The following is a 14263-nucleotide window of genomic DNA, read 5'->3' on the forward strand; positions in this document are numbered from 1 at the left end:
GATGTAGACCACGATCCCATACGCTGTGTCCCGATCTATGCTGATATGATTTCTTTATTTGTTCTTGACATGAGTGACACTGGCAAGGCGGCATTTGTTGCCCATCTCTAGGTGACCTGAGGCCAATAAGAGTTGACCACATAGTGTGGGTCTGGAGACTGGAGTAGGGCAGGTGAAGTAAGGCTGGTAGGTTTTCTTCCCTGAAGGACATCAGCGATCTAATTGGCTTTTTACAGTAATTTCATGATCATCTTATCTGTCACCAGCCCGTAGATTAACAGTTTTATTGAATTCAGTTTCCCAACTTTTAATGGTGGGATTTGAACTCGCGATCTCTTGGTTCGTGAGTCCAGTGCCACAACTGCTAGGCTGCCATTGCCCCATTACCTGGTCAGCAGTGTAAAGGGCAGAGCCTCTGCCCACGTCCCACAAGGCAAGGGTCGTGAAGGGGGTGGATGTTTCGTACACTGGGAATTTTTGCTTCCTTGGCTTCACCGGGACCTCCCCATGCAGGTTGGGAGATCTGCACTCCAGCAAGGTGAGGCACACCAGCCCCCGGATGGATGCTCATGGGCCCCACTGGAGGGGTCCAGGCCCGAGAAGCAACTTGGACTCGAAGACGAGGATTTTAAAAATTGATGAGGAGATTAATGGGTTGTAAAAAAACATTCCCCATGAGGGGCCCAGGTATCCTCCTTTGCCAGATGACAGACAATAACAACAACAACTTGTATTTATATAGCACCTTTAATGTAGTGAAACGTCCCAATGCACTTCACAGGAGTATTATGAGATTAAAAAATTTGACACCGAGCTGCATAAGTAGAAATTAGCGCAGGCGACCAAAAGGGAGGTTTTAAGGAGCGTCTTGAAGGAGGAAAGAGAGGTAGAGAGGCGGAGAGGTTTAGGCAGGGAGTTCCAGAGCTTGGGGCCTAGGCAACAGAAGGCAGGCCACCAATAGTGGAGCGGTTATAATCAGGGCTGCTTAAGAGGGCAGAATTAGAGGAGCGCAGACATCTCGGGGTGGGGGGGGCGGTGTTGTGGGGCTGGAGGAGATTCCAGAGATAGGGAGGGACGAGATCATGGAGGGATTTGAAAATAAGGATGAGAATTTTGAAATCGAAACCTTGTTTAACCGGGAGCCAATGTAGGTCAGCGAGCACAGGGGCAATGGGTGAGCGGGACTTGGTGTGAGTTAGGACACGGGCTGCCGAGTTTTGGATCATCTCTAGCTTATGTAGGGTAGAATGTGGGTGGCCAGGAATGCGTTGGAAAAGTCAAGTCTGGAGGTAACAAAGGCACGGATGAGGGCTTCCGTAGCGGATGAGCTGAGGCAAGGGCAGAGACCGGCGATGTTACAGAGGTGGAAATAAGCGGCCTTAGTTATGCTGCGGATATGCGGTCGAGACAGGCGGCAAACCTTCCAGGAACATAGGGCTGGTGGGCGCCCTCCTACTGAACCCCCCTCCCCATACTCGAGTGGGGTCGGTGCTGGCGGGCCCCAGCAGAAACCTGGATTGACTCCCGCCATCACGGCCTGAGGATTTACCGGCTTTTGTTGGGGCAGAGTAGAGGGAGCTTTACCCTGTACCAAACTGCTTTACCCTTGACCTGGGAGTGATTGACCACGGCTGAAAATATCCGAAACAGAAAAAGTTTCCATTCCTCAACACCAGGGCATCGAAAAATGGAAAATGCAAATTAAAGAAAAATATATATTTTATTTTGAAACACTGAGGAGATCATTTGCTTGCTTGTGAAACTGTTTCTGACTAACATCAGAGAACACTGGCAGCTTCGAATACTATGGTTACTAAATTCAAAAATCAATTTCCCTGCCTTTTTAACATGGCATTTGAATCTACAGACACTTGCTGAGCTCAGCCTCTCTCTCAGTCGTGTCCCAGAGATTCATTTGTGCTGCTGCGGCTTTTAACATTTACGATGAACCTGAGATTAGTTTGTTTGCCTCAGTAATCCCAGTGAAAAAGACTGCAGACCTGTCAACTGGTTCTTGCACCGCTGGCTAAGATTCTAAAGCACTCGTAGGGAAGGTTACAGAGTTCATACCTGCAGGTAAACCCTTATCCAATGGACGTTCCCAGCAACTTGTGGCAGTGCAGGTTTCAACAACTATATGCTAAAAGTGACGGGAGTCAGGCATTTGCCCCCTTGAACCTATTTCCCCACCCCCCCCCCCATTCAGCTGATCTATAACCTCAACTTCATTTACCCGCCTTTGCTCCAGAACCCCTGATACCAATGCTCCCTTTAAGCTGCACGGCCGTACAGTGGTCTGGAGGTCCCGCACAGAGTGCTTGCCAGCTTTATAATAGAAAAGCCGCACATGCACGGAAATGTGAATGGGTCGCGCAGCCGGTTAAAGGGGCCGCGCCCCTCACCCCAGAAGAATTTTGAGGGAACATTGTTTGACACCCCCCCACCCAACAAAAATATATCGATCTCGGTTTTGAAAATTTCAATTAGCCCGGCATCCACAGCTTTTGGGGGAACGAGTTCCAGATTTCCAACACCCTTTGGCCTGGAAATTCGGGTCGTTTGCGCCTCCCGTTAGCGCCGCTAATGACTCCCGCTAAATTCGGTGGGTGATTAGCGACGGCGGTCACCCGTTGCGCCCTGCTCTGCTGCGCCAGCAATGACGATGTCATCACAGTGCGCAGCGCCCTAGACGCTAACTTGAGTATTGCCCCTTGAAACTGCGCTGGGCGATGACAGATTCAGAGGATGTGAACCGGGCGCCTGGCCGCAAGTTAAAGGGGAGGTGTGGGCCTTTTTAAAGAAGAATTACCGGTTTTGTCCTGTACCCCGTTGGCGCTGTCCGTGCCGCAGTCGGGCAGTCAGCACGGCGCCCCCTCAGTCCAGGGAGGACCCTTTCATTACGGCAGAGTTTGCAGCTTGGGCCCTTCCCTTTAATTAAAGGGAGAGGCAGGCCCTCCTACACAGTAGCACTTCACGGCCTAACGCATAGCGCTGCACCCTGCTCGTCTGTCCCAAAAAGGAAGTGCAGTATTTTGCACCTGACTTCTCTTCAGGGCGGTGACCCCAATTTCTTGCAACAGCTGAGACCTCTGCATCTGGCAGTTAATTTATTAACTGAATTAAAATTCCCCAGCTGCCATGGTGGGATTTGAACTCGGGTCTGCTGGATCTTTACCCAGCCCTCTGGATTATTAGTCCTGTGACATAACCACTATGCTATCGTACCATCTGTACTCACATTATGAAAACAAACTGTGAGGTGATAGGGGCAGTAATACGGATAGACGAAAAATATTTTAATTCTCCCGGTTGCCATCGGCTTGTTAATGGAAATGCGCTCAAAATTCTCAGCAAATGTGATCACCTCATGTGACTGAGAATCAAACAGGGGTAACCAAAGTGAAACATTTCGTGGGGACCTGGGTCAATTTGTCTTCAGTTGATAATTCTAATAGACTCTATAAAGGAAAAATGTTTATTGACTGCTGCAAAGGACATACAAAGATCAGCATTAGATCAAGCCCGCATTCACACAAGCGTCGAGTTCTTTTCAACGTGACAGGAAAGAGATTTTGCTTGTGATGCTGTTGGAAGCTATTTAAGAGAGTTGTCAGTACCACAGGCCAATCTCCAAAAAGTGGGACTCACTTATGTTTTGTAAAATCTAACACACAATAATATGCCGAGAACATTCAAGAACCAAACTCGGTGTTATATTTCCATTTATCTAAGGCTTCAACAACATCCAGGCAACTCTGCATCACAATGTTTGTCAAACATTGAACAAAAGTACAAAATCAGATTTGCTTAAACTTTTCCTTCCAGAACAAACTTTTAGTCACAGCCAGTTGGGGGCCTCGCTGAATTTACCCTGACCTGCTTCAGAGGAGGGATTGTAGCCCGCCCGTACTTACTGTCAGCAGGACGTTTTACCCCAGTACCGGATTCATAATAGAGCCCTGTCTCATGAGCTAAAGGTTCAAAACTCCCAATGACGATAAGAGTTTTAACAAATTCAATTCTCTGTCAATGGTCGACTTGAGTAACACCCAACTCTACCTCACCACCACTTCTCTCGACCCCTCCTCGGTCTCTAAATTGTCAGACTGCTTGTCTGACATCCAGTACTGGATGAGCAGAAATTTTCTCCAATTAAATATTGGGAAGACCGAAGCCATTGTTTTTGGTCCTGCCACAAACTGCGTTTCCTAACCACTGACTCCATCCCTCTCCCGAATATCAATCTGAGGGTGAACAAGACTGTTCGCAAACTGGGTGTCATATTTGACCCTGAAATGAGCTTCCAGCCACATATCTGCATCATATCTAAAACTGCCTTTTTCCAGCTCTGTAACATTACCTGCCTCCGCCTCTGCCTCAGCTCTTCTGCTGCTGAAACCCTCATTCATGCCTTTGTTACCTCTAGACTTGATTACTCCAACTCACTCCTGGCTGGCCTCCCACATTCCACACCACGTAAACTTGAGGTCATCCAAAACTCAGCAGCCCGTGTCCTAACTCGCACCAAGTCCCGCTCACCCATCACCCCTACGTTTTCTGACCTACATTGGCTTGCAGTTAAACAATGCCTCGATTTCAAAATTCTTAATTCTTGTTTACAAATCCCTCTATGACCTTGTCCCTCCCTATCTCTGTAATCTTTTTCAGCCTCACAACCTCACATGATGTCTACGCTCCTCAAATTCTGGCCTCTTGAACATCCCTCATTATAACTGCTCAACCATTGGTGGCCGTACCTTCTTTAAACAAGCTTTTGGTCATCTGCCTTAATTTCTTCTTTTGTGGCTCGGGGTCAAATTTATCTGTTTTGTCTTGTAACAGTGCTGTGAAGCGTCTTGGGACGTTTTACTATGTTAAAGGCGCTATATAAATAAATTTATAATTAGTATTATGTCTGCTAGTGACCATTTGCCAGTATAGCATATTAATCCCCAAGTATTGCAAATCACAGAGAGGACACTGCCCATGGAGTTTGCTATCGTTGCTACTCTACTGCTTTATGCACTAATATAGAGACTAGAAGTGATATCCATCTGCTGGACCTTATGGCTATAACATCTTTCAGTGGCTGGGTGATACCTGCATTAGAGGGAGCAGCGGCCCGGCCTGGAAATCGGCGTGGTCCTGGCCTGCAAGACCATCAGCAGGCCGAGGCCATTGGAGGAGCAGTGTGCGGCAGCACACCACTGCAGGGAGCAGCGCGTGCTGCTGCAGGAGGGCAATGGCTACGAAGTCAGGTCGCTGATTGCAGTGCGGGCAGGCACAGCAGGAGAGGCGAAGGAGTGGCAAGAGTTTGTAGAAGGAAGTGATCAGGGCCCAGGAGAGGCGAGGGCCCAGGGGCAGCACGGGCCAGCCCACACTGCTATAGGTGTACGCGCTCCGTCTATGCAGCAGAGCTGGTCTCCAGTCGTCTTGGGTAACCCTTGCCACTGGATAAAGGCCTAGCTCTGTCAAGCCCGTGTGGTGGCTGATGTGCAACGGTCACCACACTAAAATAATCCACCCACAGGCATCTTCCACCCCGTCAATTGGAGTTCAGGACTGGAACATCGGGTCCTTCATTGAAACATCTGTGAACTCTCGTGGAAGCAAGTCATCCTCGTTCGAGGGACCGCCTATGGTGAATCAGATAACACCGTCAAAAATGTCAGCTGGTTTCTTTTGCGTTCCCAGTTAAGTTGATACATTAGGTTTGTTTTTTTTACAAATACTAATTTTAAAAGGTAAAATTAGTTAATTTAAATGTAATTATCATCATCATCATCATCATCATAGGCAGTCCCTCGGAATCGAGGAAGACTTGCTTCCACTCTTAGAATGAGTCCTTAGGTGGCTGAACCGCCCAATACGAGAGTCACAGTCCCTGCTACAGGGTGGGGCAGACAACCGTTGAGGGAAGAGGTGGGTGGGACAGGTTTACCGCACATTTTTTCCGTTGCCGGCGCTTGTTTTCTGCATGCACTCAGCAATGAGACTCGAGGTGCTCAGTGCCCTCCCGGATGCACTTCCTCCACTTAGGGCGGTCTTTGGCCAGGGACTCCCAGGAGTCGGTGGGGATGTTGCACTTTATCAGGGAGGCTTTGAGGGTGTCCTTGTAACGTTTCCTCTGTTCACCTTTTCCTCGTTTATCGTGAGGGAGTTCCGAGTAGAGCACTTGCTTTGGGAGTCTCGTGTCTGGCATGCAGACAATGTGGCCTGCCCAGCGGAGCTGATCAAGTGTGGTCAGTGCTTCAATGCTGGGGATGTTGGCCTGGTCGAAGACGCTAATGTTGGTGCGTCTGTCCTCCCGGGGAATTTGTAGGATCTTGCGGAGACATCGTTGGTGGTATTTCTCCAGTGACTTGAGGTGTCTACTGCACATGGTCCATGTCTCTGAGCCATACAGGAGGGCGGATATTACTACAGCCCTGTAGACCATGAGCTTGGTGGTATATTTGAGGGCCTGGTCTTTGAACACTTTTCCTCAGGTGGCCGAAGGCTGCACTGGTGCATTGGAGGCGGTGTTGAATCTTGTCATCAATGTCTGCTCTTGTTGATAAGAGGCTCCCGAGGTATGGGAACTGGTCCACGTTGTCCAGGGTTGTGCCGTGGATCTTGATGACTGGGGGGACAGTGCTGTGCGGCAGGGACAGGCTGTTGGAGGACCTTTGTCTTACGGATGTTTAGCGTAAGGCCCATGCTTTCGTATGCCTCAGTAAATACATCGACTATGTCCTGGAGTTCAGCCTCTGAATGTGCACAGACACAGGCGTCGTCCGCATACTGTAGCTCGACGACACCATGTTGGTCATTAACTTATTTCAATTGACTATAACACTCTAACGGTGTCAAAGTCACCAGGGTCCACTGTATAGGTGATGCTATGAGAAGCAAATGGTAGCCCACTATAGCATAGGAACAGGAGGAGACATTCAGCCCCTCGAGCCTGTTCCACCAGTCAGTGAGATCATGGATGATCTGCGACCTAACTCCATTTACCTGCCTTTGGCCCATATCCCTTAATACCTTTGGTTAACAGTAAACCATCAATCTCCAATTTAAAATGAACAATTGTTACAGCACCAATTGCTATTTGAAGAAGTGAGTTAGAAACTTCTACCACCCTTTGTGTGTAGAAGTGTTTCCTAATTTCACTCCTGAAAGGTCTGGCTTTAGACTATACCCCCTCGTCCTAGAATCGCCAACCAGCGGAAATAGTTCCCCTCTATCTACCCTATCTGTTCCCCTTAATATCCTGAAAACCTCGACCAGATCACCCCTTAACCTTCCAAATTCCAGGGAATACAACTCAAACACTGTAACTAGTTATCATTCTCCCATATAAAGAAAGAAAGACTTGTATTTATATAGCACCTTTCACAACCAATTAAGTACTTTTTGAAGTGTAGTCACTGTTGTAATGTGGGAAACATGGCAGCCAATTTGTGCACAGCAAGCTCCCACAAACAGCAATGTGATAATGACCAGATAATCTGTTTATTTTGTTAAGTTGATTGAGGGATAAATATTGGCCAGGACACCGGGGATAACTCCCCTGCTCTTCTTCAAAATAATGCATGGTATCTTTTACTTCCACCTGAGGGAGCAGACGGGGCCTCAGTTTGAATCTCACCCGAAAGACGGCTCCTCCGACAGTGCAGCGCTCCCTCAGCACCGCACTGGAGTATCAGCCTAGATTTTTGTGCTCGAGTCCCTGGAGTGGGACTTGAACCCACAACCTTCTGACTCAGAGGTGAGTGTGCTACCCACTGAGCCACAGCTGACATATTATGTAACATCTATTGGAGTTAAATGTACGTTAACCACCCCAGTACAAGGTGTGGCACCGTGGCTTGCCTGTGATGGATGGTGCTAACAATGCTGTTGTGTTATATTTTAAGGTGAAATTCAGTGGAAGCACATTTATAAGATTCCACTCAGCAACCTTGTTGGAAGGAGCATCGAACGGCCTCTGAAGTCACCTCTGGTTGCCAAGGTTATCACCACCCCTACATCCAGCGCGATCGCAGCGATGCCAGTAACCCATTCGCTCTCACTTTCCCGCATGGAGATCAAAGAGATTGCATGCAGAACACGCAAAGAGTTGCTGGGTAAGGGTTGCTGCTTTTATCTTTGCCCTGAATGACAAACTGGAGTTGATCTTCATATTCGCAAAGTCCTGTTCAGCTTCAGGGAAACACTCATTTTGCGGTCAGCACTACATCAGTCTGATTGATATTTGGAAACATTGAATGGGTTTCAAATTCTTGCCAGTATTTCTTCCCTTTTAAAAGGGTCCCCGAATTTTGGTCAGTGCTTAAATCAGCAAGGTGTGATACATAGAGCACATATTTATGATTTTCTCCTCTGCCTCGACTGATTTTTTTGCTCAGTTTCCCTGACTTTAAAGACAGGCACGTGAGTAGCTTCCCTGCTCTGCCAAAAGCAGCCAGCAACTTGAACAGTTGGATTTGATACACTCTGATTTTCCCAACTTACCCGTCACCTTCCCCAGATTTTGGAGGAGCTCGTTAAGTGAGGTATTGTCGACAAGAGGCAGTGTTACACAAAATGAGATTTGCAATAAGGTCGCAGTGCAGCTCCGAAACACTGTAGAACAGAACACTAAGTTATCAGGCACGTTGCATGTTGCGTGTGAGTAAACTCTTCAGTGACAAGTACTGGTGTGATGGGGAGAGGCGGGGATTAGGATCCATTTTAGTTCCCATTACAACACTGATCAATTAAAATGAACACTGTAATGTATTTGCTTCATGGGCTCTTTGCTTAAGAATTCATAGCAACACATTGCTATTAAGAACTAGTTGGTTTATTAACAAAGGTTTAACAGTCACACTACACATTACCAGTTCATCCACTAGGCTCACAACTGCATACCTCATTATAGATGACCTAGACCCAACTGACTGGGATTTTATAAAGCCACTCACAATGCAACAGCTCTGCAAACCTGTGAGCATCCTCTGTTGGTGTTTTTATCATTGTTTATTACCTTTTAAGTCTATTCTCTCTCACTCTCTTTCTACCTCTGTCTCTCACACTCGTTCTTTCTATCTCTGTCTCTTACACTCGCTGTCTCTGTCTCTCCTTGATCATCTCTCTCTATCTCCTCTCGCTCTCCTATACCTCTTTCTTTATTCTCTATCTCTCTCCTCCCACCCCCACCACCCCCCCCCCCGCCCCCCATCTCAATCTCAATTGGACAAGGAAGTCAACTAGGTACGCCTTAAAACAATTTGATGTGGAAGTGCCTTCAGCCAGGTTTGGCCCCTGTGCAATTCTCAAAAAAGCAGACCGTTAGAAATAGGCATTGCCTCAGTAAATCAAAAATCAGAGTTACTGAATAATCTGCATTACAATTCCTTTTTTGCTCCCTGCATGGTTAGCGGTACAAATTAAATAAAATGAATACAAATGATAATACACTTCAAAGAGAGAATTAATTCAACAAGCTGAATCTGCGGTTTTTGAAGAATTGTTCTATCGATTATTCTATCGAGCTACAGGGTATTTTATTTATAGTGAGAATCTGAAGCCTGAAACCTAAGAAAATATGAAGCTAACTTGAATCATTTTCATCAAACATCTCTACAACAGCACTAATGGGTCACTGACGTGCTCCTGCTCAGATAGGTGTCTGGATTTTCCACTCGGTTGCGCCGATGTTTTCAGCACAATTCACAGAAAACCAGCGTAAAAGAGCGCGGAATTTTAAGCGCAAATAACTTCCAGTACAAATCGAGTTTCTGCAATTTTTTTGCCAGTTTTTAAAATATTGCTGCCACACAAAGGGTTACTGTAGAAGATAAAGGTACGCGGAGTCAGTGGAAATATATTAGCATGGATCGAGAATTGGCTGGCTAACAGAAAGCAGAGAGTCGAGATAAATGGGTCCTTTTCAGGTTGGAAATCGGTGGTTAGTGGTGTGCCACAGGGATCGGTGCTGGGACCACAACTGTTTACAATATACATAGATGACCTGGAAGAGGGGACAGAGTGTAGTGTAACAAAATTTGCAGATGACACAAAGATTAGTGGGAAAGCGGGTTGTGTAGAGGACACAGAGAGGCTGCAAAGAGATTTAGATAGGTTAAGCGAATGGGCTAAGGTTTGGCAGATGGAATACAATGTCGGAAAATGTGAGGTCATCCACCTTGGAAAAAAAAACAGTAAAAGGGAATATTATTTGAATGGGGAGAAATTACAACATGCTGCGGTGCAGAGGGACCTGGGGGTCCTTGTGCATGAATCCCAAAAGGTTAGTTTGCAGGTGCAGCAGGTAATCAGGAAGGCGAATGGAATGTTGGCCTTCATTGCGAGAGGGATGGAGTACAAAAGCAGGGAGGTCCTGCTGCAACTGTACAGGGTATTGGTGAGGCCGCACCTGGAGTACTGCGTGCAGTTTTGGTCACCTTACTTAAGGAAGGATATACTAGCTTTGGAGGGGATACAGAGATGATTCACCAGGCTGATTCCGGAGATGAGGGGGTTACCTTATGATGATAGATTGAGTAGACTGGGTCTTTACTCGTTGGAGTTCAGAAGGTTGAGGGGTGATTTTATAGAAACATTTAAAATAATGAAAGGGATAGACAAGATAGAGGCAGAGAGGTTGTTTCCACTGGTCGGGGAGACTAGAACTAGGGGGCACAGCCTCAAAATACGGGGGAGCCAATTTAAAACCAAGTTGAGAAGGAATTTCTTCTCCCAGAGGGTTGTGAATCTGTGGAATTCTCTGCCCAAGGAAGCAGTTGAGGCTAGCTCATTGAATGTATTCAAATCACAGATAGATAGATTTTTAACCAATAAGGGAATTAAGGGTTACGGGGAGCGGGCAGGTAAGTGGAGCTGAGTCCACGGCCAGATCAGCCATGATATTTTTGAATGGCGGAGCAGGCTCGAGGGGCTAGAAGGCCTACTCCTGTTCCTAATTCTTATGTTCCTATGTTCTTATGAAACTAGCCCCGCCCAAAAAACTGGCCACGCCCCCAGGATGAATTAATCACCATTGCAAGTTTCCGTTAATTACGCTCTTTTGAGAATCTTCAAGGAGTTTCTGTTTGTGGGCACGGACACTAATAGGCAGGTTTTAAAAGCTTTTGAATAAAATTTATTTTAATTTACGAAGAAACTGACACCAATTTAACTAGCAAATGACACTGCACAGTTTTTTTAGTCATTTTCAGTGATTTAAAATCAGGTTACCCAGAGGTGGTGGACGAGACACTCTGATTAAAAATGCTTATTTTTGCGATAAACCTATTGTCAGTTGCACTAAACTGCACCAGATACCACTCTTAAATATATCAAGGAATGTTTTTTAAAGCAAAAACATTTTTTTTTTAAATTATGTTATAAAACGCTGGCCGATTGCACTGGTTCCGCGATTTGCAAATGAGCGGAAACAGGAGAAAAAAAGACACTTCACAAAACTAGCGCAACGTTGCGCCCAAGGCGGGTACTTTACCCCCATGAGTGTCCAACGGATAGTTGGTTAAAGCTGCTCTTGCCCACAATGTGTTGGTTACATAAGAACATAAGAAATAGGAGCAGGAGTAGGCCATATGGCCCCTCGAGCCTACTCCGCCATTTAATAAGATCATGGCTGATCTGCTCATGGACACAGCTTCACTTCCCCGCCCGCTCCCCATAACCCCTTATCGTTTAAGAAACTGCCTATTTCTGTCATAAATTTATTAAATGACCCAGCTTCCAAGCTCTCTGAGGCAGCGAATTCCACAGATTTACAACCCTCAGAGAAGAAATTTCTCCTCATCTCTGTTTTAAATGGGCGGCCCATTTATTCTAAGATCGTGCCCTCTAGTTCTAGTTTCCCCCATCAGTGGAAACATCCTCTCCGCATCCACCTTGTCAAGCCCCCTCATAATCTTATACATTTCGATAAGATCACCTCTCATTCTTCTGAACTCCAATGAGTAGAGGCCCGACCTACTCAACCTTTCCTCATAAGTCAACCCCCTTCATCCCTGGAATCAACCTAGTGAACCTTCTCTGAACTGCCTCCAAAGCAAGTATATCCTTTCGTAAATATGAAAACCAAAACTGCACGCAGTATTCCAGGTGTGGCCTCACCAATACCTAATATAGCTGTAGTAAGACTTCCCTGCTTTTATACTCCATCCCCTTTGCAATAAAGGCCAAGATACCATTGGCCTTCCAGATCACTTGCTGTACCTGCATACTGTCCTTTTGTGTTTCATGCACAAGTATTCCCAGGTCCCGCTGTACTGCGGCACTTTGCAATCTTTCCCCATTTAATTGCTCTTTGATTTTTTTCTGCCAAAGTGCATGACCTCACACTTTCCAACATTATACTCCATCTGCCAAATTCTTGCCCACTCACTTAGCCTGTCTATGTCCTTTTGCAGATTTTGTGTGTCCTCCTCACACATTGCTTTTCCTCCCATCTTCGTATCGTCAGCAAACTTGTTCCTCCTTTGTCCTCTTCAAGATGCAGAATACAGTCTGTTTATAATCCCCAGAGGTTTTTCTGTGTTACCAATAACTTTAGATATGACAGGTAATTTCATGGGTTTGTTATGACAGACTTTTCATCCGTAAAGGAAAATGTAGATTTGAGCAACTGTGTGAGCAAGACTGCAGTAACGTGATATTGCACAAACGTCCAACTTTATTGCATAGAAAGGAAAATATTTAATAATGCCAATGTATGTTGTTCTAAGTGATAAAAGATGCAGCCTATGTGTTTAGCATCGATATTAAATTGCATTTTTGATTGAGTGTAAATACTTTGGGCCCGAGTTTGGTGAAAGCTTATGTTCTGCCCAAGTACCATCCAAAGGCCTGCTGAGATCCTGACGGTACTTTGGTGCAAGTTTCATGAAAAAATGTGGGAAAGACCGCCCAACGACAAAAATGGACCTGACACGCCGATTCTGGGCGGCAGCGGGCGGTAGGTCCCATTCTGGACGGCAAATGCGCTCCTCGGCAAAGTCCCGCCGAGGATTGAGTCGGGGCCCAGGGAGAGGGGAAAGGATAAAATTAAAAGTTTTCAAACCAATAAAAAAAAAAACACCAGAAATCCGTCAGACGACCCCCATCCACTTAAATCCCTGCAAAAGAAATGAAGAAAACAAGTTCACTAACCTTTCCTTGCAGGCCTTCATACTTACCGCTGAGGTAAGACCTGCCTCCACACGGCGGTCTATTCTGCAGCCGGAGCGGAGGGCCACCCGGGCCAAACTGGGGAGGGAGGGGGCGGGAGGACTTTGGTGGGCGTTGCACGCCGGCGCACACCAGCGGACTCTCCCCAGCGGTCTTCTCTCCCCGCCGGCGTGAGGGCCTGACCAAACACGCTCGGAGCGGAGAGCGCCCAAAAACCATTGAGACCGCCCAGAAAACTCGTCGGCATTTCCGGCGGTGTGTCAACCAAACTCGGGCCCTTATTCTCTCAAATTTAATCTCTTTCCCGTAGAGTATAAAATAACATATTTAATATCTGATAACAAAAACTGGGGGTTATTTCCCTAATTATTCAAGACTTTTGTACACGTTCAAGCTATTAAAAGTGATTATCGCATGATATAGCTGGAACATTAAATTAATACATAGCAGTTTATTAAAATAAATCAAATAGAAGCAAAGTACATGTCACATCATTTTCTAAATTTGCCATAAATATGTTATTTCCTAGCATTATCAATTTATTGGGACCACCTCGACAATAACTACAACATTCTGCTTTACATTTTCTGGTTTTCGCTGTCTATGTTAACATTGTAAGAAAAGCAAACTGGCATTATATAGCACAATGTCCTCAGAAAATCCCAAAGCATTTCACAAGCAGTGAATTATTTTTGAAGTGTAGTCGTTGTTTTGCAGGCAGATGCAGGAGCCCATTTGCACACAGCAAGATGCCACAAGCAGCAGTGAGGTGACTGACAACTCCCACTGTTCAGCGTTGCCCAGACGTCAGGGGAACTCCCTGCTCCTCTTGAAATCGTGCCATGGGATCTAAACCTCAACAGGCAGACTAGGCCTCAGTTTAACGTCTCATCCAAAACACGGCACTTCCGACGGCCCTGAACTTTCAGCATAGATTATGTGCTCAAGTCCTCGAATGGGGCTTGAACGGTATCAGCTGTGGCACTCTCGCCTCAGAGTCAAAAAGTTGTGGGTTCAAGTCCCGCTCCAGACACTTGTGCACAACAATCTAGGCTGACACTCCAGTGCAGTTCCAAGGGAGCACTGCACTATCAGA

General features: G+C 46.3%; 1 protein-coding gene across 1 annotated transcript in view; it reads left to right on the plus strand.

Moving 5' to 3' along the window:
- The window catches only part of garnl3 (GTPase activating Rap/RanGAP domain like 3), a 526019-nt gene that overhangs the window by 502096 nt on the left and 9660 nt on the right, over positions 1–14263 (plus strand). Inside the window, exon 27 of the mRNA XM_070863382.1 lies at positions 7902–8111. Coding sequence (XP_070719483.1) covers positions 7902–8111 — 210 coding nt within the window. The remainder of the gene's footprint in view (positions 1–7901; positions 8112–14263) is intronic.

This window comes from Pristiophorus japonicus, chromosome 20 (genome assembly GCF_044704955.1).
Source record: "Pristiophorus japonicus isolate sPriJap1 chromosome 20, sPriJap1.hap1, whole genome shotgun sequence".
In the NCBI taxonomy this organism is placed as follows: Eukaryota; Metazoa; Chordata; class Chondrichthyes; family Pristiophoridae; genus Pristiophorus; species Pristiophorus japonicus.